At 42.0% G+C, this 26,423-nt stretch overlaps 1 protein-coding gene and 1 pseudogene across 1 annotated transcript in view; one reads left to right on the top strand and one right to left on the bottom strand.

Annotated features, from left to right (window-relative positions):
• The window catches only part of LOC126455656 (uncharacterized), a 130,431-nt gene that overhangs the window by 3,160 nt on the left and 100,848 nt on the right, over positions 1-26,423 (top strand). Inside the window, exons 2-3 of the mRNA XM_050091423.1 lie at positions 2,028-2,266; positions 13,134-13,739. Coding sequence (XP_049947380.1) covers positions 2,028-2,266; positions 13,134-13,739 — 845 coding nt within the window. The remainder of the gene's footprint in view (positions 1-2,027; positions 2,267-13,133; positions 13,740-26,423) is intronic.
• Positions 18,160-18,277, bottom strand: LOC126458880 (5S ribosomal RNA; annotated as a pseudogene).

The raw sequence follows: 26,423 nt of genomic DNA, 5'->3' as shown, positions 1-26,423 counted from the left end.
ACCTAACTTTGAGACCACTAATAACCCTTGAAATATAGGAAACACAGAGGATGAAGCATGTATCGTACTTCAAAATATATTACCATCATCTCGAAAAGGGAAATGTAATTTTTATATCGACTTTATCAGTCACATCCGTAACGCTGTCCGACACAGCTCTCGTAATCTCAGGAGGCATAAATGGAAAGAACTTGTCCCAGTTTTTCAACAACATAAATGTTAACAGGTTACCGGGATTTCAGCTTTATTTCTGATCCAGTATCACACCGTGGAAGGTATCGACTACGTCCTTACCTGCAGGGGGCCACTGATTTGTTTGGACACTGGAGAAAGGTGGTAGGAATCCGCAACATTAAGAATAAAAATATTTAGGAGCGATAAAAACTGATATGTGTTCTGAAAGCATATAGGAAGGATACTATTTAGCTGAGAGTGGCCTTCAATGACATTACAGAAACAAAAAGACACTTAGGAAACAAGTACTGAACTACAGCAACTCACACACAACTGAGAACACGTTAGAGAGAGAATTCTGAAACATGAGAAGCAGATCTAGGCGACAAAAGAGGGGAGCATGGCTGCCACCACTGCTACGTCGTTGTATCGCGGAGTACTCGCGACTTCCATTGAACGAAACGGCGATCGAGATCAAAAGACATTGCTAAGCTCTGTTCAGTGTAATGAACCGTCGACTGAACTATAGCATGGTGGTAAAGCCTACAGCCAAGACGAGATCGCGGAAGAGGCGGCACCTGCTAGTCGTTCCAAGACGATCTCACAGAATGGGGCTACGTAGGATTAAAAGCTGACCAGCGCCTCGCTATCGTTTACATACGACTCGGAAACATAGCGCCGGTGCCAATTGCTGCTGGGCGAGAAAGCGGCTATAGTCGAAGACAGCCCAAGACAGCGCGTAGCTACGAAGCGCTAACGGCTGCATGCGGAAACAGTCGTTGTCTACGGATTTGCGAGAACAGTGAGGCGTTCCCATGGAGACATTTACGAAATCGCGTGACGTTATCGGTTGAGGGAGGTACGAGAAGCTGCTGTTCCTCACTCGCTGCAGCTGTCAGGATTAACTTACGCCGACTAAACTATAGTACTCGCCTGCTAGGACACAGAAATGGCGACTTCCCTCTTGCCTCAGAGGTTCGCTACCATGGTGCAGTCTCAACCGTTGGAACGGTGAGCATTTCTGTTTTTCTATGTGTTTCACGAGCAAGAAGACGCTCTTTTCAAACTTGAATCGTTTATAATAGTCACCGCCATCTTTAATAAATTATGAACTCCTCTCACTTTGGCGGCAGCCGCAATCTATTCCCAGGTTTCGGTTGCTCCGTATGTCAAGAATTGTTACAATAAAGCTTCTTCCCCTCCAAAATTCCTTTACTGCCTTAATTCGCGGTTGAATTTTTAGCTACTTCCAAATAAAATCCGTTTGTTGCACGGAAGTTGCACAAATTCTACTAGCTAAACATGGAAAGCAGCAGAATTGGGGTGGGGAAAAATGGTTCAAATGGCTCTAAGCACTGTGGGACTCAACATCTGAGGCCATCAGTCCCTAGACTTAGAACTACTTAAACCTAACTAACCTAAGGACATCACACACATCCATGCTCGAGGCAGGATTCGAACCTGCGACCGTAGCAGCAGCGCAGTTCCGGACTGAAGCGCCTAGAACCGCTAGGCCACAACGGCCGACTGGAGGGTGGGAAAACGAAGTTCTGTTCATGTTCTTGGAGCAACTTGGCAGCTCCTGCAGTCGTTTTTTATTCGTGTAACGTGTTTCAGAATTCCGCCTGGAAGAACATTGAAGCATATGTGGTTCATATCTCCATCGCAATCTTCCGTGGAGGTAAACGCTACTGCGCTTCTATTCTAACTCGGACTTTAGTTCGCCTTGCTAAGTAATGGTTTCAAGGTTCTGTATCAGTACCGACCTGGTTGAAAAAAACGTACTCTGTGATTACTTCTTTTTGTGAAAAGTGATTAAATTCTCATTACATTTGTGGTTGGCTTGCTTTCAGATAATTATCAACTCAGTGTGCGGAACTGCTTCGAAGCGCCCAAGACTGCCACTTTCAGACTAATGAAAGCGCTGCACGCGCGAGCCATACACACAGCAACTCCGTCACTCGTCGTGACTCCAGAAGGACACATGATGAATATTGCCGATAACTGCGACCAAAAAGACGTAAAACCTGTTGCATTAATATTGGGGATTTTGCCATCTGCGGTTTCAAAAGCGCGAATGCTGCTCTCCAAGGTGAGTAATATATCGTGAGCATCATTGGGTTTGTTACAGTAATTAGTGAATGAAATGTACGAAAGACGATATTTATCATTTTGTATCACTGTGTTTCTCTTAAGTCTGTTATCATCCTTTTCACGGGTTCGTAAAGAGTATGACATGCGATTTAGAAATGACGAGGGTGAGAGGTATTTACGACTATGATATGTACTGTGTTCTCAAAACAAACTGTGGCTTTCAAGAAAGGACAAGTGATCTGTCACTCATTTGATGCGATTCGGGTTATCAAAGTCCTCTAGGCGATTCTTTTAGTAAGAAAAGTTGTATTTCATGATAACATAAACTATCTACTTTCACTCGAGATATGAATTAAGAAACGTCTTCAGTCACAATTTTTCGTGTTTTATTCAGTACACGATGCATTTCGGACCCTGTGGGTCCATCTTCAGGTGTAATTCGTCTTAATACATGCTTTTTTTGTTGTCTTGAATGAGATGAAATGCAGATGGTTCAAATAGCTCTAAGCACAATGGGACTTAACATCTGAGGTCATCAGTCCCCTTGACTTAGAACTACTTAAACCTAACTAACCTAAGGACATCACACACATCCATGCCAGACGCAGGAATCGAACCTGCGACCGTAGCAGCAGCGCAGTTCCGGACTGAGGCGCCTAGAACCACTGGGCCACAGCGGCCAGCAAATGAAATGCATATTCCTGTCACGAAAAGGTTTGCTGTTAGGTTACAAATTTCGTAAGTCAGACGCGAAAAATATGTGCGAAACAGTGGAAAAGATGAATAGTGTAAACTTACCAAATAATCCAAGGAAAGTGTTTTTAACGTTTTAGCAACAGCATAAGTTTTTCCCTCCATCGTTTTCACACATATCACTTCATTCAAGAGACACATTCGCAAACACATATTTTCCACTATTTCATCTCATTCAAGAGAACAAATAAAGCATGTATTAAGAGGAATTACACCTGAAGATGGGCCCACAGGGTCTGAAATGCATCGTGTACTGAATAAAACACGAAAAATTGTGACTGAAGGCGTTTCTTAATACATACCTCGACTGTATTGAGTACTGTCACGTTTGAAGCTGCAAAATATGGATAAAATTATATTTACTTTCAGTTTCAAAAAATGGCACCAGTATATGGAACAGCGATGGGTACGTATCCATTCAACGTAAGCAGTAGTCAATTGAAAGCTTTGTAGTTGTATATAAACGACATTTATGTCGGTCAAAGTCTCGTATCTGTCGGCGTTTCAACAAAATTAGTCTCCAGCAGAGGCAGGCATGTATATCGATATAGAAGTGAGCAGGGAAATAGGAAATATATGTCGGTATATATCTGATCAGGCATATCGACATCTGCGTACGGTGACAGCTTAAGTTTCTTAATTTGTAAGAGAAATGGAGTACGTTTGCAAATGCGCTGCTACGCAGTCACTAGCATTTTCCTTGGCCTTAAAGTCATCGAAAATATTTTCGGATCCATTTAAGATATTAATTCGGTTGTCACCTGGATGCATCGTAGGGTAGTTCTCACTACACAACGTATATAACGCTTTGCAAGTAAGTCCTTACTAACAAGGGGAAGGCCTCAGAACGGCCAACCGATTCGGCTCAAATTTGGCAGGTCGCTTGTGAACAACCTAAGACGAAGAACTCTAAGTTATTTTGTGTCAACACGCCCGCAATTTTGAGAAAATCACCCCTAAAGGATATGACGAGCAATCGACTCAAAATTGGCGGGATCGATAGATAATTGTAAATAGAGCATTTTTCATCATCAGGTATGGGGTCCGCAAACGCAAAATTTTAAAGAAATCGAGGAAAGAAACTTTTACAACTGCCGCTTCTGTACTCACACGGTAAACGCCTTTCGCCGACAGCACCGATAGCACAATAGCCTAGGTAATTGGCTGGGAATCGGAAAACCCGGGTTCGAATCTCGAAGAAACGTAGCGGATGTGATTCTTTTCGTTCGTATTTTTCCATATCTCAGTTGATAGGGATAGGAGGGTTAATAAGGTAAGTAAATCAATAAGGAATGATAATAATACTTACCTTATTAACCCTTTTTATCCCTATTAATAGAGATATGGAAAAATACAAACGAAAAGAACAACATCCGCTAGGTTTCTTCGAGATTCGAACCCGGTTTCTCCAAGTCCCAGCAAGGTACCTTGGCCGTTGTGCTATCAATGCTGTCGGCGAAAAGCGTTTACCATGTGGGTACAGAAGCGGCAGTTGTAAAAGTTTCTTATCTCGATTTCTAGAAAAGTATGCATTTTCGGACCCTATACCTGATGATGAAAAATGCTCTATTTGCAATTATCTATCGATCCCGCCAATTTTGAGTCGATTGCTCATCATAACCTTCAGCGGCGATTTTCTCAAAAATTCGGGGGTGTTGACCCAAAATATCTTAGATTCCTTCGTTTTAGGTTGTACACAAGCGACCTGCCAAATTTGAGCTGAATCCGTTGGCCGTGTCGTGTAAGTGATGAGTAATCTCTTGTCACTAGAACATTAATTACATACACATCGCTATCAATTCCATTGTTTCAAATGAAAGAATAGCAATTTTTGTTGTCCAAGAGACAAATTTAATGAGAAATCAAATACGTACACTGATGTGCAAAACTTAGGGACGAACGTACACTACTGGCCATTAAAATTGCTGCAGCAAGAAGAAATGCAGACGATAAACGGGTATGCCGGCCGGGGTGGCCGAGCGGTTCTAGTCGCTGCAGTCTGGTACCGCGCAACGCTATCGGCCGCAGGATCGAACCCTTCCTCGGGCATGGATGTGTGTGATGTCCTTAGGTTGGTTAGGTTCAAGTAGTTCTAAGTTCTAGGGGACTGATGACCTCAGAAGTTAAGTCACATAGTTCTCAGAGCCATTTGAACCATTTGATAAACGGGCATTCATTGGACAAATATATTATACTAGAACTGACATGTGATTACATTTTCACGCAACTTGGTCACATAGATCCTGAGAAATCAGTACCCAGAACAACCACCTCTGGCCGTAATAACGCCCTTGATACGCCTGGGCATTGAGTCAAACAGAGCGTGGATGGTGTGTACAGGTACAGCTGCCCATGCAGCTTCAACACGATACCACAGTTCATCAAGAGTAGTGACTGGTGTATTGTGACGAGCCGGTTGCTCGGTCATCATTGACCAGACGTTTTCAATTGGTGAGAGATCTGGAGAATATGCTGGCCAGGGCAGTAGTCAAACATTTTCTGTATCCAGAAAGGCCCATACAGGACCTGCAACATGCGGTCGTGCATTATCCTACTGAAATGTAGGGTTTCGCAGGGATCGAATGACGGGTAGAGCCACGGGTCGTAACACATCTGAAATGGAACGTCCACTGTTCAAAGTGCCGTCAACGTGAACAAGAGGTAACCGAGTCGTGTAACCAATGGCACCCCATACCATCACGCCAGATGATACGCCAGTATGGCGATGACGAATACACGATTCAAATGTGCGTTCACCGCGATGTCGCCAAACACGGATGCGACCATCATGATGCTGTAAACAGAACCTGGATTCATCTGAAAAAAAAATGACGTTTTACCATTCGTGCACCCAGGTTCGTCGTTGAGTACACCATCGCAGGCGCACCTGTCTGTGATGCAGCGTCAAGGGTAACCGCAGCCATGGTCTCCGAGCTGATAGTCCATGCTGCTGCAAACGTCGTCGAACTGTTCGTGCAGATGGTTGTTGTCTTGCAAATGTCCCTATCTGTTGACTCCGTTACAGCCATGCGGATAAGATGCCTGTCATCTCGACTGCTAGTGATACGAGGCCGTTGGGATCCAGCGCGGCGTTCCGTATTACCCTCCTGAACCCATCGATTCCATATTCTGCTAACAGCCATTGGATCTCGACCAACGCGAGCAGCAATGTCGCGATACGATAAACCGCAATCGCGATAGGCTACAATCCGACTTTTATCAAAGTCGGAAACATGATGGTACGCATTTCTCCTCCTTACACGAGGGATCACAACAACGTTTCACCAGGCAACCCCGGTCAACTGCTGTTTGTGTGTGAGAAATCGTTTGGAAACTCTCCTGATGTCAGCACGTTGTAGGTGTTGCCACCAGCGCCAACCTTGTGTGAATGCTCTGAAAAGCTAATCATTTTCATATCACAGCATCTTCTTCCTGTTGGTTAAATTTCGCGTCTGTAGCACGTCATCGTCTTGGTGTAGCAATTTTAATGGCCAGTAGTGTAGCTGTCGCACGATGTGGCACTTGCAAGTGACGTAGCTCGATGAAACAGTATAACTGCTACAGTATGATACAGAAGGCAACTGAAATAAATACTCAATAAGACGAAGAGAAATGACACTTTTATTCAAAGGCAGTAACTGCACTAATTCACTGTAATTTATGATGGTGCTCTGGACATTACGAAAGACGGGAGATGTTTTTTACAGTGTGTGTGATCATCACGGACGGCAGTGCAAGCTCTGCACCACGCTCCCAAGCTAGCCACAAAGTTGGTAAATAGTTGCAGTGCTAGGACGACGAATTCCTCTGACAGCGTGCTGACAACTGCTAGATGGTCGGTGCATGCCGACGTGCTGCATTGCCTCTTCCCAACGCATCCCACATGAACTCGATGGGAGTTAAGTTGGGGTGACAGGCAGGCCAGTCCATTCGCCGAATATTCTCTCTTTCCAAGAAGCTCTCCACCTACGCTGTTCAATGCGGCCGCGCATTTTCATCCATGAAATGAAGTCATAGCCGAATGCACCACTGGGAATATGCACATGCGGAACAATACAGAGTCATAATTAACTTCACTGGTGATTGTATTGTTTTGAAAGATTTGGAGGTCGGTACGAGAATGAAACAAACATTAAGCCTCTATGTAGCACCTGGAGCACCAAATTGATCAAGTTCGACCAGTGTTCTTGGGTGCACTACGTGGCCTCATATGGTGGTAGGTGGGAACATACATTTTTAAGGATGACAAACCGCGACAGCGTCGAACAGCGCAGGTGAAGGACCTCTTGGAACTACAGGACATTCAGCGAGTGGACTGACCTGCAGGACGTCTGGGATCCGTTCGGTAGACGTATTGCACAGCACGTCCACATGCCCCAGCTACCATGCAGCAGTTGTCAACAGCGCTAATGGACGAATGAAAAGCTCTACCACAAGAACTCCCTGCCGCCCTCGTGGCCATCATGGACACACATTGCAGAGCATACAGTGCCATCCACGGTGATAACACATGCACTATTAAGAACCGTGTCCCAGCTTTTTTAATGTCGAAGGAATCATGATAAATCGTGATGAAATGGTCTTTGAATAAAAGTGTCATTTCTGTTCGTCTCATTGCGTATTTCTTTCAGTTACGTTCCGTACCATGCTATAGTTGTTCGCTCTAAGTATGGTTCAAGTTCCATCGACCTACGTTACATGGCAGTGGCACACCATATGAAAATTACGAGGTGCGACAATAAAGTAATGAGACTGATTTTCTTTGCAAGATGTGGCAATCCTGCTGGCTTGTGTAGGCACAATATCTTTGACCTTGATCTATAAGCAGCTTCTAGTCCAAGCGGCACATCGATGCAACTGCTTGGTCGTGAGTTGTGCTGTAATAAGTTAACATGTGTTTGTGTCTGTCGTCATTGAAATGGAACCGCGTAATATTGCGCAATGGTATACCATTTCTTTTTTGCGTTAAATTGGGTGAAAACGCGACGACAACTTACGGTAAACTTCAGAAGGTTTTTGGAGAGGAGATTATGTCAAGAGCTCAAGTTTTTTGTTGGCATAAAATGTTTAGTGAAGGCAGAACGAATGTTGAAGATAAAGACCGCAGTGGACGACCATCAACCTCACGGACGGATGTCAACTTGGCCAGGGTGCGCGAACTCATACGATCTGATCAAAGATTATCCATGAAAATGATTGCAGAAGAACTGAACATCACTCGAGAAATGGTTCATCTAATAATAACTGAAGATCTTGGTATTCTGCATCACGATAATGCGCCATCCCATACTGCGCTGTCCGTAAAGCACTTTTTATCCTCAAACCAAATTTCAGTACTACTACAGCCACCTTATTCACCAGATATCGCTCCGTGTGACTTTTTTCTATTTCCAAGAGTCAAAACGGCAGTTTTCAAACAACACAAGATGTCGAGAAAGGTCTTGGAGGATATTACAGAAGATGAGTTCCAGAAATGTTACCATCAATGGCAGATGCGCTGGAAAAATTGTGTGCAGTCAGAAGGGAACTACTTTGAAGGAGACAACATTAAACTTGAGTAAAACGGTAAGCAACATTTTTTTCACATCAGTCTCATTACTTTATTGTCACACCTCGTACTTTCGCCCTTAAGCTTTGTACACCTGTGTAGACACGGGAGAAATGTTAATATGTAGAGGTTAGAAATTACCTGCTTTGAAAATCAAACTTGTGCAGAAGCAGAATTAAGACAACATTGTGAGCTTCCACTATCGTGGTTTCTTATAAAGCTACTGATTCGGTGTCCATTGTCAAAGTTTTCTGTTGTATATATGTGTTGACACATTTTACGTCTTACTGGTGATTTCAGGTATAGTTTGGGAATTTCCTTATAAACTTCATTTTATTCCGGAACTATAATGAAGAACTCTGTATCCTCTCCTTCCAAGTTCTGCGTTTCATACATCTACTTGCTTTTGTTATTATGTCTAGTTATTTCATTTGTTGACTGTCTGGGTATCCGGATTGTGGGTGAGTTTTTCCTTTAGGTGCCGCAGCTTATTGTCAAATGTCTCCCACATTTGACCGACATATGAAAATCTTGAATTTTCGCTAACCGATGGACGCAGTTAATTTCTTCGGTGGTCTTGTCATATTCATGCTCTAATTCATGATCCATCCTCATCGATTTCAGTTTTGATAGTATTACTGATCCTGTCACGCCCCAACCCCTATGGTAACAACCGCCCTGTGCAGTATGTTAATTAGCAGGGCGAGCAGTGGTAACACATAATGTCCCATACGTTTCTTGAACGGTTTAAGAAATCGTAGCGACGTACGCAGGGAGCGACGTAATTCTTTTATGCTGTTAACTCTTGTATGACCCGAGAGATGGAAGTAGGTATGTTTTTTAGTTACAGTACACTTTTGAACTGCTTTAGAATGCTGCTGAAAAGAAGAGTACAGTGATATCGCTTGTTAATGTCGCCGTGAAACTTTTCCAAAAGCACCCGAGAAGTATTCTAAGATTGATAGGCAAGACGGTTTGAATGCGCTGTTGCTGGGTGAACACCTCCAAGAGGGGTTCACATATCAGGTTACCTCGCTGTAATGCAGAACGTACTAATTTTATTGACCTAATTACGTTTGCGATTGAGTGTTAGTAAATCGTTTCTGAAGGTATTTGTCGGATTGTAGAAACGTATGGAAATGGAACATGGATGATAAACAGTTTAGTCAAGAAGTGAATAGAGGCTTTTGAAACGTGGTACTACAGTAGAATGCTGAGGAGTAGATGGATGGATCACTTAAGTAATGGGCAGAAAAGAAATTTGTTACACAACTTGAGACGATTGATAGCACGCATTCTGAGACATCAAGGGATTACCAATTTAGTGCTGGAGCGAAGTGTTGCGGGTAAAAACTGTAGAGTGAGGCCAGGAGAAGAATACAAGAAGCAGATTCGGGAGGGTGCTGGCTGCAGTAGTCATTCGGTGATGAAGAGGCTTGCACAAGATAGAATAGCATGGAGACCTGCATCAAACCAGTCATCGAACTGAAGGCCACAACAGTCACGTTTGGAATAGTCTTCCTAATTCCGTTCTGATATGCTAAATGTTAACGAGCTACGCGGTGACTACCAGTCGCAGTGTCTCTTCTGCCATTAGGCGTAATCGGATGCGGTGCGGAAGGGTATATAGTCAGCACACCGCTCTCCCGGCCGTTTCGCTATTTTTACAGACCTTGGCGCTGTTACCCAGATAGCGCCTCTGTTAGGAGCACGAGGCTAAGTGCATCCCGGAATAATCCTTGGGCGTACCGGGAATCGAACCCGAGTGATCCGCTTGGCTGTCATGTACACAGGCCACTCTAAGGAGGCGAATGTTAAATTTTAACATACCATTCAGCTTACAAAAATCACAGTTAACCTACATCTTTGTTTTATTATACTCTGTAAGATCTAGCACACCTCTTCCTTCAGGAACAGAAATCTTTCCGTTTAGTGTCGGCCTCATTGTCTACGAATAGTAAAGAACATATTCAACATAAAACCCAAGAATAGCGGCCGTGACAGGACTTTTATTTTATGGATAGCATTAGCAGAATTTTTTTCGAAATTAATTCGCTGACTATGAGTTCCTTGGCATAAGCAGTGTTACACGTCGAAATTAATTCGCTGACTATGAGTTCCTTGGCATAAGCGATGTTACACGTAGATCGACTACCCAATAGTGACATATGAAAATTTGTGTCGGACCGGGTACAAGCCCTGCCCCGGCACAAATTTTCATTATGTCACTATTGGGTAACTGATCTACGCCTGACACTGCTGATATCAAGGAACTCGCAGTCAGCGAATTAATCCATACCAATATTAAAAATGCTAAACCAACCCTGTCATTTCCGTTTTTACGACTAAATCATTGAACCGATTTTGATGAAATATGGTATGGGTGGGAATTTAAGGAGATGGGACCTGGATAAACTGAAAGAACCAGAGCTTGTACAGAGTTTCAGGGAGAGCAAAAGGGAACAGTTCACAGGAATGGGGGAAAGAATAACAGTAGAAGAAGAATGGGTAGCTTTGAGGGATGAAATAGTGAAGCTAGCAGAGGATCAAATAGGTAAAAAGACGAGGGCTAGTAGAAACCCTTGGGTAACAGAAGAAATATTGAATTTAATTGATGAAAGGAGAAAATATAAAAATGCAGTGAATGAAGCACGCAAAAAAGAATACAAACGTCTTAAAAATGATATCGACAGGAAGTGCAAAATGGCTAAGCAGGGACGGATAGAGGACAAATGTAAGGAATTAGATGCTTATCTCACTAGGGGTAAGATAGATACTGCTTACAGGAAAATTAAAGAGATCTTTGTAGAAAAGAGAACGACTTGTATGAATATCAAGAGCTCAGATGGAAACCCAGTGCTAAGCAAAGAAGGGAAAGCAGAAAGGTGGAAGGAGTATATAGAGGGTCTATACAAGGTCGATGTACTTGAGGACAATATTATGGAAATGGAAGAGGACGTAGATGAAGATGAAATGGGAGATATGATACTGCGTGAAGAGTTTGACAGAGCACTGAAAGACCTGAGTCGAAACAAGGCCCCCGGAGTAGACAACATTCCATTAGAACTACTGACAGCCTTGAGAGAGCCAGTCCTGACAAAACTCTACTATCTGGTGAACAAGATGTATGAGACAGGCGAAATACCCTCAGACTTCAAGAAGAATATAATAAATCCAATCCCAAAGAAAGTAGGTGTTGATAGATGTGAAAATTACCGAACTATCAGTTTAATAAGACACAGCTGCAAAATACTAACGCGAATTCTTTACAGACGAATGGAAAAACTGATAGAAGCCAACCTCAGGGAAGATCAGTTTGGATTCTGTAGAAGTGTTGGGACACGTGAGGCAATACTCACCCTACGACTTATCTTAGAAGAAAGATTAAGGAAAGGCAAACCTACGTTTCTAGCATTTGTAGACTTATAGAAAGCTATTGACAATGTTGATTGGAACACTCTCTTTGAAATTCTGAAGGTGGCAGGGGTAAAATACAGAGAGCGAAAGGCTATTTACAAATTGTACAGAAAGCAGATGGCAGTTATGAGAGTCGAGGGGCATGAAAGGGAAGCAGTGGTTGGGAAGGGAGTGAGACAGGATTGTAGCCTATCCCCGATGTTATTCAATCTGTATATTGAGCGAGCAATAAAGAAAACAAAAGAAAAATTCGGAGTAGGTATTAAAATCCATGGAGAAGAAATAAAAACTTTGAGGTTCGCCGATGGCATTGTAATTCTCTCAGAGACACCAAAGGACTTGGAAGAGCAGCTGAACGCAATGGACAGTGTCTTGAAAGGAGGGTATAAGGTGAACATCAACAAAAGCAAAACGAGGATAATGGAATGTAGTCGAATTAAGTCGGGTGATGCTGAGGGAATTAGATTAGGAAATGAGACACTTAAAATAGTAAAGCAGTTTTGAGATTTTGGGGAGCGAAATAACTGATGCTGGTCAAAGTAGAGAGGATATAAAATGAAGACTGGCAATGGCAAGGAAAGAGTTCCTGAAGAAGAAAAATTTGTTAAAATCGAGTATAGATTTAAATGTCAGGAAGTCGTTTCTGAAAGTATTTGTATGGAGTGTAGCCATGTATGGAAGTGAAATGTGGACGATAAATAGCTTAGACAAGAAGAGAATAGAAGCTTTCGAAATGTGGTGCTACAGAAGAATGCTGAAGATTAGATGGGTAGATCACATAACTAATGAGGAGGTAGAAGTAAATATGTCTGTATAATTATACATCGAAACTAGTCGTGAATAAGTGAAGTCATATTGCGTTCTCAAAAAAAAAAAAAAAAAAAAAAAAAAAAAAAAAAAAAAAGGTCGATTGTGATAATCGTATAACAAAGTTACGTTCTCCTCTGCGTACAGCCTGTTACCGAAAAAACTCGTTTCAGTATGTTGTACCGTATAGAAAATAATGGGGATCTTGTGTATTATTAGACTCACGCGTACATAATGTTGTTGGTATTTGAGCAATGAAACGTAGGTTTCCAAACTCTTTTATTTACTTTCTGTCATACGAGTCGCTATAGGCCTTAATTGGTCTCCATTTCTGTTACAGCTGAACTGTAAGATCTTCTCTGACAGATTTGTAAAGATGCGCAATCCACCCAGCAGTATGCAGATGAATGACAGTGGATCACCTACTCAATACAAAAAAGCCCTTCACTCAGTGAACAGACTTAATGCAGACAAACGCCCTTACGAGAAGGAAGCGGTTCATCAGCTAAATGTACTTCGCACTGAAGCTGCCCCACCGCCATCCACCTACGCTCCAGCTCCATCCAGAGATTCTTGTACTACTATCCACGAAAGAAGTGTTCAGCTGTCAGCGCTTCCAGGGTCCACATCTGGGCAGTCGCCACCGTCACCCGTAGTATGGCCCGAAATCACGCTGAGCCTCCTGTCTTGGTTGGTCTTCCTGAGCCACGGCGACGACCTGGAGTCGTTGCTGGCCGGCAGCACCGTGACCAGCAACTGCCGCCTGGTGGCTCTGTCGGCCGCGGATGGAGCCGTCACAGAGGTGTACCGGTCTTCTGTAGCTGACGGCGTCGCGAAGGTGCAACTTGGGAGCTGGGACGGCCGGCGCCTGCACTGGAAAGCCAAGGGACGCTTCGAGAGAGCGAGGGACTTGAGCGGCATCACCATGAGCTGTCTCAGCCTACATGTGAGTGTTAAGTCAGCCTATATGTGAGTATTAAACTATAACAGTGAGTTACTTGACAATAATCTACATCTGTATCTACATCGATACTCCGCAATCCACCTAACGGCGGATACAATGAGTATCATGTTGCAGCATCAAATACTCCATTGTCTTCTGAATATGGTTATAATTTATATATAAATGCATTTACATCTTCTTCACTGGCATTCTTCTTCTTCCGTATTCGGATGCACAAATTATATCTTCCCTTCCCAGTAATTAGCAACGTAGGTTGCTTTGTCATTGACTTTCAAAATATCGTCTTTGGTGCATGTTATAGACATATCTGGGCAAATCAATAGGTGGTCCAAGTCCTGTATTGCTCCGCATTCACACCTATCGCTATCACTGTAGCCCCATTTAAATAGGTTTGATTTGCACCCAGTTACTCCAGTGCGCAGCCGGTTTAATGACCTCCAAGTTGTATAAGGTAGTTGAAATCCAGAAGATCCCTCCTCAAGTAGTTCCATTGTGGAGTGTGGCACCATTTCTTCCCAAAGAGATAGCCGCGTTGCGACGGGCTTGGTGGCGAGCTCTTCAGTAGTTTCAATGAAACTCCTGCGGAATTTCAGTCGGACACGTTGTTTTCGGTGCATATGCATCGAGTGTCGAAGATCATTCTTTTGTTTTGATCTTTAGATCTCGGCGGCTATGCCTATGAGGGGCTAAATTTTGTCTTTCAGAGTTGGTTTGAGGCATCCTGTGGCAATACGTACAGTTTCGTTTACGGCGACGTCAACTTGCTTAGTGTGAGTAGAGTTCCTCCAAACTGGCGCCGCGTATTCCGCTGCTGAGATACTCAGCGCCAGACCCGTGGTGCGCAAAACGTGTGGTTGAGCTCCCCACGATGAACCTGTTAGCTTCCGCAGTATGTTGTTCCTGGCACAGACCTTTTTTTTAGTGTTGTGACAGTGCTGTTTAAAAGAAAGCGCTCTGTCCAATGTTACTCCCAGGTATTTTGGGCTATTTGTATGCTTCAGCTCTTGCCCTTGCCACATGACTCGGAGTTTCCGTTTGGCTTGTTTGCTCCTAAGATGGAAGGCGGATACTTGAGATTTTCTAGGGTTTGGTTTGAGATTATTGCCTTCGTAATAGGTAGCAAGTTCTGTTAAGGCTCCTGTGAGATTCTCCTCCACTTGTTCAAAGGTTTTATCCTGTGTGGCCACTGCTGCAACATCGGCATAAATGAACATTCGTGTCTGGTGGCTGATGGAAAGGACATTCGTATAGATGTTAAATAATATTGGAGCCAAGACACTACCCTGTGCAAGTCCATTTTTCTGTGTCCTCCATCGGCTGTTTTTAGAATGTAAGGTTACATAGTAGCGTCTGTTCTGTAGCATGCATTGCACGAACGTAGAAAAGGTGTAGTCTTTAGTGACATTATACACTTTCTGGGTAAGCAACTTAATGGTTAACTGTGTCATATGCGGCACTGAGATCCAGGACTGCGACCCCAGTTACTTCTCCTCTCTGATAGCCGTCTTCGATGTACTGTGTGAGATTAAGGATTTGGCCACAGCATGATTTTCCTGGTCGAAATCCAGCTTGTTCGTTAATGAGGGCTTTGTCCACATAATCAGCTATACGTTTGAGGATCATTCGCTCCAGCACTTTAAATAGATGACAAAGCAGTGAGACAGGCCGAAAATTTTTAGCTTCAGCTGGGTCTTTCCCTGGTTTTAGTAACGTAACAACCCGAGCTTTCCTCCACAGTATAGGAATTTGCATTGTTATAATACAGTTATTCATTAGCTCTAGGATCCATGCTTATACTCTCGGTCCAAAATGTTTAATTTGCTCAGATCTCAGATCGTCGAGGCCAGAGGCCTTATTGTTTTTCAAATCGTTGATGGCGTCTTGTAGTTCCTGAATGAAGAACAGGCGAGCTAGGAAGCTAATCTCCTCGTTCAATTTTCTTTTGTTTTTGCCATTCTTGATCTTCCTTTTAGTTTTTCGTTCATGAGCAGTTGATGAGCTATCTGATCAGGTGTAACTTCACTGTAATTTGGTTGTGGTTCTGTTGGGTCGTTGTTGAGACTTTTGACCAGTTTCCATGCCTTCCTACTGCTGTGCTTCATGTCCGTCTCTTGTAGGAGGTTGCACCACTTTTCCTTTCTCGCTTCGGAGATACCAGACATCAGTACCTCACCTGCCTGGATCGTTTCCTCTGAGAAGAGGTCCTTATTGTAAAGTTCTTCATACTTTTCAGAGCTTCCTTGCTGCTACCATGAGTCCAGCGATATACTGAGTGCAACACCCTCTAGGTATGCGCCGTCGAGAGATTTTCTTGATGAGGTCTATAAAAGTTTCATATGATTGTTCTTCTGGTTTAATTTCCAAGATCTCCTTACAAAGGTCCTCTGCGAAGAGTTCCCAATGAGCTTTTTCGAAGTTGAAGAGTCTCCTGCAGAGCATTACATCTGATTTGATTACTGCCGTAATGCAGCAAGTTATTGCTCTGTGTTGCGATCTTGGAATTGGGTCCTCGATTTGCTTTACAGTTTGCAGGGTTACCTTCTAGGAGACAAATACGTTATCTGGATTATATCTTCGTTTCCATCTTCCGCTGTTAAATGATGCAGGCAACTTTGGGTCATGCATCAATTTCAGTTTAGCCTGGTCTGCCCGGAACTCCAACATTTCGCCATCTTCATTTGTCTCTATATAGCCCCTTCCGAGACCGTGACAGTTAAAATCTCCTAGTACAACTTTAATGTTTTTTGAATGGAAATTTCCAGGCTCCGTAAATTTGAACCTCGCACTGGGTGGTTTGTACACGGATGTTACAGTACATAAATGTAGCTCAATAGTTAAAATTTCTATATTTTCTTCGCAGGTCAAAGCACAGGAGCGTACTTCTAAGTTCGGTTTCACAAATATAGCACTTCCGTACCTTTCGTGTGGTCTCTCAAGAACTAATTTCATGCCCTGTATTTTTGGTCTACGGCTAGCTGGTGCTCTGTGTGTTTCTTGTAGCACTAAAACATCACAGTCGTTTCGTTTGCACATGTCAGATAATAAAATTTCTTTACTTACAGATAAGCCTTCAATATTGCAGGAAGTTGTCACTATTGATGGTCTTGATAAAGGCCTTTTTTGGGGCTCTTCAGAGAGCTGTTTTGGAATCTTTGGTTTTGGTGCTCCGGTGTTTGCAGAATTGGCCGACTAGGTCGTTTCCAGGGGACGCCCGATTGCTTGTTGTTCGTGTGGTGAACGCAATCTTCGTGGAGGCTCCTGCAGTGTCACTGGCATGACAACAGGGAAACATCAATAAGCCTTCTTTCTTAAGTATTTCAACAAATCATTTTCCATGCTCAAGCTTAACGACTTCAGTGAACTGTTTGTAAACAAGAGGTAGTAAAAATTAAAAGGATAGTCGGGATGTGCAAAACATATCGACACCTTCCAAAATAATATTGATATACACATCCAATATCTAAATTATGGATATATCGATTAATCGATGATGTTGAGTACCTAAAGTGATATTTTTTTGTCTGTCTTTTCTAGACTCATAGCCACTAGATTTCTGATCGACAGATTTCTTCTTCATTCCAGCTGTTACCAGTCTTTGCAATCTAACAGTAAATGTCTTACAATGGGCTTAGTATAATTTCATATTCAGTGCTACAAATGAGCACCAGATTTGTACATGAATGTATCTGTACTGCACATTCATAAAAACTTGTTAATTCCTTGTGTTATTTCTACCATTGATAATGATAGGTACGAGATGCAAAACGAACACATTTGGTGACAGCACTGTTTGAGAATGGTGGAAATTATCACTCCCTGCTCCCAGTTATCAGGCAAAATCTGCACATGAATGAAAAATATAAGCATGAATGAAAAATGATAACACTTTTGCTAATAAAGTGCTTACCTTATTTGAACACTGTTTTCCCCCAAAACTAACCAAGGTTAGAGCAAAGTCTACAAAGAAACCATGGGTTGCTCAAGGAATAGAGGTATATTGTAAAACAAAGATAAAACTGTAATTGTCAATTCGAAACAGTTCTGATGTTACAAGAAATACTGCAAAATATTAAAGACTGTAATACGGACATCAAAGCAAATGTATTACAAGGAAAAGATAGTCATATCAGATAACAAAATAAAGACAATATGGCATGTAGTGAAGGAGGAGACTGGTAGAACCAGACATGCAGCAGCAGCAGCACTCCGTCTTCAGGCCACAAGTGGCCCATCGGGTCTATCCGACTGCCGTGTCATCCTCACTGAGGATGCGGATAGGAGGGGCGAGTGGTCAGCACACCACACTCCCGGTCGTTATGATGGTTTCCTTTGACCGGAGCCGCTACTATTGAGACGAGTAGCTCCTCAGTTGGCATCACGAGGCTGAGTGCACTCCGAAAAATGGCAACAGTGCATGGCGGCCCGGATGGTCACCCATCCAAGTGCCAGCCACGCCCGACAGCGCTGAACTTTGGTGATCTGATGGGGACCGGTGTATCCACTGCGGTAAGGCCGTTGCCAGAACCAGACATGAAGAGGGACAAATAGCATTCAGAGTAAATGATACATTGGTGACAGATGTGTATAGTGTTGCAGAACTTTTAACAAACTTTTTTGACTGTTACTGAAAAGATGGGGTTGTCAGTTTCTGTAGACGCTGCTATGGAATACCTCAGACCAGACACTTCAAGTAACTTCCATAATATGAATCTTACCCTCACTACCCCAGCAGAAGTAATGTCCATCATAAAATCTTTAAAATCAAAAACATCTAGTGGGTATGATGAAATATCAACAAAGTTAATTAAAGAATGTGATTCTGAGTTGAGTAAAATATTAAGCTATCTGTGTAACCAGTCGTTTATCAGAGGAATATTTCCTGAATGGTTCAAATATGCTGAAGTTATGATATTGTTTAAGAAGGAAGATAAAGAAATAGCATCAAATTTCCATCCAGTTTCACTTTTGCCAGCATTCTCAAAAATTTTAGAAAAGGTAATGTACAATCGGCTTTATAACCATCTTATCACAAATGAAATACTGTCAAAGTCGCAGTTCGGATTTCTAAAGTGTTCTGATATTGAGAAGGCTATCTGCACTTACAGTGAAAATGTACTTAATTCATTAGACAAAAAATTGCAGGCAGCTGGTATATTTTGTGATCTGTCAAAGGCATTTGACTGTGTAAATCACAATATCCTTTTAAGTACATTAGAATATTACGGTGAAACAGGAAATGCTGCAAATGGTTCAAATCTTATATCTCTGGCAGGAAACAAAGGGTGTTATTAGGAAAGAGACATGTATTAAGCTATCAGGCATCATCCAACTGGGAACTAATTACATGTGGGGTCCCACAAGGTTCCATCTTAGGCCCTTAATTTTTCTTGTGTATATCAATGACCTTTCATCAGTAGCATTACCAGATGTCAAGTTTGTTCTGTTTGCCGATGATACAAACATTGCAATAAATAGCAAATCAAGTGTAGTCTTAGAAAGATCAGCTAATAAAATATTTGTGGACATTAACCACTGGTTCCTAGCCAATTCTTTGTCACTAAACTTTGAAAAAACACACAACATGCAGTTCAGAACTTGTAAGGGGTGTCCCACGAGTATATGCCTAACATGTGATGACAAGCAAGTAGAAGACGTGGACAGTGTTAAATTCTTGGGATTAAAGCCTGATAATAAATTCAACTGGGAGGAGCACGCTGCAGAACTGCTGAAGCGTCTTAACAAATCTCTATTTGCAATGCGAATTGTGTCAGACATAGGGGATATAAAAATGAAAAATCTGCCATACTGTGCTTACTTTCATTCCATAATGTCATATGGGATTATTTTTTGTGGTAATTCATCAAGCCAAGCTAAAGTTTTCCGGGCACAAAAACGGGCAATAAGAGTTACATGTGGTGTGAACTCAAGAACATCCTGCACACGCGTGTTTAGGGAACTAGGGATACTAACTACTGCTTCCCAATATATTTATTCCTTAATTAAATTTGCCATTAAAAATATATCACTTTTTCAAACCAACAGCTCAATTCAAGGAATCAATACTAGAAATAAGAATAATATTCTCAAGGATTTAAAGTCAGTTACTCTTGTAGAAAAGGGTGTGCATTATTCAGGAACACACATTTTCAATAATTTGCCAGCAGCCATAAAAAGCTTAACAACCAACGAAATTCAGTTTAAGAGAAGCCTAACAGATTTGTTAGTGGCCAACTCCTTCTACTCCATTGATGAATTTCTCAGTAGAACCAACTGATTTGTGTGTGTGTGAATGTGTGTATAATCTAACTTCTGCACGATTTCAGAGCAGTACTGTGTTTATTGTAAACAAGTATGGTAGTAGTTGTATTATATGTTTATCACTTTTTAAATAAAAAAAACATTTTTTAAATTTTAGATTCAGTGCATTAATGTGATCTTAGTAAATGAGTGTTTATAAAATGATTCTTTTATACAGTGTTCATTAAAAAAACTGACGAAAATTCCACTTGGGACATGTGGAAGGTACATTAGCTTAGTTGATTCAGTTGTAAATATTTGTCGTGTATTATTGTTTTTCTGACATGAGATACATCCTGGAGGACCTCCTGACTACAGATCAGTTGGAATGAAAGTAAATCTAATCTAATCTACCCCTTATTGCCTGGACCAACAAAAGAGAGACGCACTATAAAAGTAACGTACACTTAGCAGAGAAGTCACACACATTACTACACTGATAATTAATGTAAAATGGATTCCTGTTGTCCGAAATGCTTATGGTAAGTAAAATATTTAGTGCAGAGAACACATATCAGAAATGTTTCACTCCCGTGACTTCTCTCGCATAGGGATGAGCTAACAATATCGATATTTACGCCTCGATAATATCGATGTCTTTTGTAAATTTAGATACAATACATACTGGTATTATTTAAAATTCGCCCATCCCTGAAGGACAGGACTGGGTTATGCGGATTTGAGATACACGAGTTCTTTACTTAAAAAGGAAAAACAAGACTTGGAAGAAAGTATCCAGTGCACCTCAGGGCAATTAGCCTGCAAGGAAGATTGCTTGACCTCTAGCTGTCGGTATGAAATAGTAGAATGAAAATGTGCGTGCTGCAGCACGCATCTTACGGTGGGAGGTTTAGTTAAGGTATCCCAATCCTAGTTGCAGTAGTGACGTCGTGTCGAGATGCTGTCTGTTGCACTAGATGATCTGTGACCCAAAGTGCCACCTGCTGCTAAGCGGAGTACTGTTTGCTTCAGGTTCCGTTCCTTCTTTAGCCATAGACTTATTAGATTATGGGACTCAGGCCTCCAGTTGGCCTCAGATGACCCAACCGCAGCATCACGACATGTGGAAATGCCAACATTGTACAGCGTGGTCTAGTGCAAGCGAGTTGGGCTGCTGGCATTCGGATGTATTAAGTGTTGCTGTTTTACGAGCTGTGGCAGAGTGGCGAATAAAGACAGTGAACCAGGAAGTACAGAATTTCTTTCTTTAATACCATTGAATGATCCAAAACACCCAGTCATTGTTGTTGTTGTTGTGATCTTCAGTCCTGAGACTGGTTTGATGCGGCTCTCCATGTTACTCTATCCTGTGCAAGCTTCTTCATCTCCCAGTAACTACTGCAACCTACATCCTTCTGAATCTGCTTAGTGTATTGATCGCTTGGTCTCCCTCTACGATTTTTACCCTCCACGCTCCCTCCAATACTAAATTGCTGATCCCTCGATGTCTCAGAACATGTCCTACCAACCGATCCCTTCTTCTAGTCAAGTTGTGCCACAATCTCCCATTCTCCCCAATTCTATTCAATACCTCCTCATTAGTTATGTGATCTACCCAGCAATCTTCTGTAGCACCACATTTCGAAAGCTTCTATTCTCTTCTTGTCCAAACTATTTATCGTCCATGTTTCACTTCCACACATGGTACACTCCATACAAATACTTTCAGAAACGACTTCCTGACATTTAAATCTATACTCGATTTCAACAAATTTCGATTCTTCAGAAACGCTTTCCTTGCCATTGTCATTCTACATTTTGTATCCTCTCTACTTCGATCTCCATCAGTTATTTTGCTCCACAAATAGTAAAACTCCTTTACTACTTTAAGTGTCTCATTTCCTAATCTAATTCCCTCAACATCACCCGACTTAATTCGACTACATTCCATTATCCTCGTTTTGCTTTTGTTTATGTTCATCTTATATCCTCCTTTCAAATCACTATCCACTCCGCTCAACTGCTGTTCCAAGTCCTTTGCTGTCTCTGACAGAACTACAATGCCATCGGCGAGCCTCAAAGTTTTTATTTCTTCTCCATGGATTTTAATACCTACTCCGAATTTTTCTTTTGTTTCCAATACTGCTTGCTCAATATACAGATTGATCAACATCAGGGAGAGGCTAAAACCCTGTCTCACCCCCTTCCCAACCACTGCTTCCCTTTCATGCCCCTCGACTCTTCTAACTGCCATCTGCTTTCTGTACAAATTGTAAATAGCCTTTCGCTCCCTGTATTTTACCCCTGCCACCTTCAGAATTTGAAAGAGAGTATTCCAGTCAACATTGTCAAATGCTTTCTCTAAGACTACAAATGCTAGATACGTATTTTCTAATATAAGTCTTAGGGTTAGTACTGCCTCACGTGTTCCAATATTTCTACGGAATCCAAACTGATCTTCCCCGAGGTCGGCTTCTACTAGTTTTTTCATTCGTCTGTACAGAATTCGCGTTAGTATTTTGCAGCCGTGACTTATTAAACTGATAGTCCAGTAATTTTCACATTGACAACATCTGCTTTCTTTGGGATTGGAATTATTATATTCTTCTTGAAGTCTGAGGGTATCTCACCTGTCTCATACATTTTGCTCACCAGATAGTAGAGCTTCGTCAGGGCTGGCTCGCCCAAGGCTGTCATTAGTTCTAATGGAATGTTGTCTACTCCTGGGGCCTTGTTTCGACTTAGGTCTTTCAGTGCTCTGTCAAACTCTTCACGCAGTATCATATCTCCCATTTCATCTTCTTCTACATCCTCTTCCATTTCCATAATATTGTCCTCAAGTACATCGCCCTTGTATAGACCCTGTATATACTCCTTCCACCTTTCTGCTTTCCCTTTTTTGCTTAGAACTGGGTTTCCATCTGAGCTCTTGATATTCATACAAGTAGTTCTCTTTTCTACAAAGATCTCTTTAATTTTCCTGTAAGCAGTATCTATCTTACCCCTAGTGAGATAAGCATCTAATTCCTTACATTTGTCCTCTAGCCATCCCTGCTTAGCCATTTTGCACTTCCTGTCGATCTCATTTTTGAGACGTTTGTATTCCTTTTTGGCTGCTTCATTTACTGAATTTTTGTATTTTCTCCTTTCATCAATTAAATTCAATATTTCTTCTGTTACCCAAGGATTTCTAGTAGCCTTCGTCTTTTTACCTACATGATCCTCTGCTGCCTTTACTACTTCATCCCTCAAAGCTACCCATTCTTCTACTGTATTTCTTTCCCCCATTCCTGTCAATTGTTCCCTTATACTCTCCCTGAAACTCTGTACAACCTCTGGTTTAGTCAGTTTATCCAGGACCCATCTCCTTAAATTCCCACCTTTTTTGCAGTTTCTTCAGTTTTAATCTACAGTTCGTAACCAATAGATTGTGGTCAGAGTCCACATCTGCCCCTGGAAATGTCTTACAATTTAAAACCTGGTTCCTAAATCTCTGTCTTACTATTATATAATCTATCTGATACCAGTCAGTATCTCCAGGCTTCTTCCATGTATACAACCTTCTTTTATGATTCTTGAACCAAGTATTAGCTATGGTTAAGTTGTTCTCTGTGCAAAATTCTACCAGGCGGCTTCCTCTTTCATTTCTTAGCCCCAATCCATATTCACCTACTACGTTTCCTTCTCTCCCTTTTCCTACTACCGAATCCCAGTCACCCATGACTATTATATTTTCGTCTCGCTTCCCTATCTGAATAATTTCTTTTATTTCATCATACATTTCTTCAATTTCTTCGTTATCTTCGGAGCTAGTTGGCATATAAACTTGTACTGCTGTAGTAGGCGTGGCCTTCGCGTGTATCTTGGCCATAATAATGCGTTCACTATGCTGTTTGCAGTAGCTTACCAGCACTCCTATTTTTTTATTCATTATTAAATCCACTCCTGCATTGACTCTATTTGATTTTGCATTAATAACTCTGTATCCACCTGACCAAAACTCTTGTTCCTGCTGCCACCGAACTTCACTAATTCCCACTGTATCTAACTTTAACCCATCCATTTCCGTTTTTAAATTTTCTAACCTACCTGCCCGATTAAGGGATCCGACATTCCACGCTCCGATCCGTAGAACGCCAGTTTTCTTTCTACTGATAACAACGTCCTCCTGAGTAGTCCCCTCCCGGAGATCCGAATGGGGGACTATTTTACCTCCGGAATATTTTACCCAAGAGGTCGCCATCATCATTTAACCATATAGTAAAGCTGCATGCCCTTGGGAAAAATTATGGCTGTAGTTTCCCCTTGCTTTCAGCCGTTCGCAGTACCAGCACAGCAAGGCAGTTTTGGTTAGTGTTCAAGGCCAGATCAGTCAGTCATCCAGACTGTTGCCCCTGCAACTACTGAAAAGTCTGCTGCCCCTCTTCAGGAACCCAGTCATTAGACTACCAATTTCGGTCCACAATGACCATCTTCATATGTCAGGAAAAGGGGAAACCAAATTAATTGCTAGACAATAGACATCTGGTAACTAATAAATGTAAGATAAAGAGAAGTTACTAATTTCACATATATGTACAAAATATGATCTTAGAAATGACATAAGACGAGCCAAATTGAAACAGAAGAAACCTTATATTATCCAAATACTATCTTTGCTCGCGTAAACTGCATAGCCTGAACAGGCTTTTTTCTTCATTTTTTAATCGTATTTTTATGTTGTTCATAAACTGCAACACTTTCTAAACTTTTCGAGCTAATTAAGGCCATAGAAATGCGATCTTTCCCGAAAGTACTTCTGGGAAATTGTGGCAGCTGCATCAAAGATTTTTGTTAATCATACCTTTTGCATTCTTGAGGCCACATTTCCATAGAACTTTTATCCCGTAACACATACTTCTTTAGATTTAACCGAGAAGTTAAATACCAATTTTCACAGTTTTAGCTTTAAAAGAATTGTAATGTAACAACATATTTTCTGAAAAATTTGCCAGTTGCTGCAATATCAGTCTTTCGTGCACTCAAACTCAGTGATTCTTCCGAAATTTTTGAATTCTAAAGTTTTATGTAACTGCGTAGATGCATGTCGGACCTAAAAACTATTCCATATTCTAACGGACAGCAAAACGGGAGTTAATTCCAAAACACTTTTGAATGACTTCAGACGTCCAGCAGCATTCCCTAAACGTTTTAGAAGTTCAATTAAGTCTGTTGACGTTACCCGTTAGAAACCGAATTCTAATTTTGTTTACTCAGTTGGTTGTTCTAGAAATACGAGTGAATAGCGTAATTACAGGAATGGACAAACATATGGAAACACCAAAAGCACAACTGATTACCATGGCTAATACAGTGTGTGACACTCATGGCCTAGGGGTAGGACCCTTCGTTAGCCGTGACTTCGGTTCTGACTTCGAACCCCGCACCTCTTAAATTTTGAATAAAAATCACCAGCAATGGCGGCCAAAGACTCTCTACATAGGAAATCACTATTATTCAGCCAACGGCCTTGTCAAAGAAGTCGAAGGAGCAGAAAGAGGTTCATGGCACTTCTTGCTCTGCTAGTGGGAAACTGCCCCTAAAGGGTGGAAGAATCAGTAATGATCAACGGCATGAGGGTGCAGATGGGGGTGCCACTGCATTAAAGACACATAACGTATATCCAAAGGACATGTGGCCTGTAATTAAAAAAGTGTCATGACTATCTCTCCATTGGCAAAACAGCCTGTCTGAGGTGGACGTACACTAAGGTGGCAAAAGTCATGGTATACCTCCTAAAATCATGTCGGAACTCCATTCGCCCGGTGTAGTGCCGCAACTCGACGTGGCATCGACTCGACAAGTCGTTGGAAGTCCCCTGAAGAAATATTGAGCCATGCTGCCTCTATAGCCATCCATAATTACGAAAGTGTTGCCAGTGTAGGATTTTGTGCACAATCTGATCTTTTCATTATGTCCCATAAATTTTCGAAGGTATTCATGAAGGGATCTGGGCGGCCAGATCATTCGCTCGAATTCTCCAGAATGTTCTTCAAACCAATTGCGAGAAATTGTGGCCTAGTGACATGAAACAGTTGTTTGGGAACATGAAGTCATGAATAGCTGAAAATGGTGTCCAAGTAGTCGAAAGTAACCACCTGCAGTGAGCGATTGGTTCAGTTGGACCAGACCACCCAGCCCATTCCACGTAAGCCCAGCCCGCACTGTTATGGAGCCACCACCAGCTTGCACAGTACCTTGTTGACAGCTTGGGTCCATAGCTTCGTGAGGTTTGCGCCACACTCGAACCCTGCCATCAGCTCTTATCACCTAAAACTTGGACTCATCTGACCAGGCCACGGTTTTCCAGTCGTCTATGGTCCAATCCAGGAGAGGAGCTGAAGGTTATGTTGTGCTGTTAGCAAAGCACTCGCGTCGGTCGTCTGCTGC

This window comes from Schistocerca serialis, chromosome 2, assembly GCF_023864345.2.
Source record: "Schistocerca serialis cubense isolate TAMUIC-IGC-003099 chromosome 2, iqSchSeri2.2, whole genome shotgun sequence".
NCBI classification, from domain to species: Eukaryota; Metazoa; Arthropoda; class Insecta; order Orthoptera; family Acrididae; genus Schistocerca; species Schistocerca serialis.
Note: the sequence above shows the minus strand (reverse complement) of the source record. Positions and strands in the feature narration are given on the sequence as shown.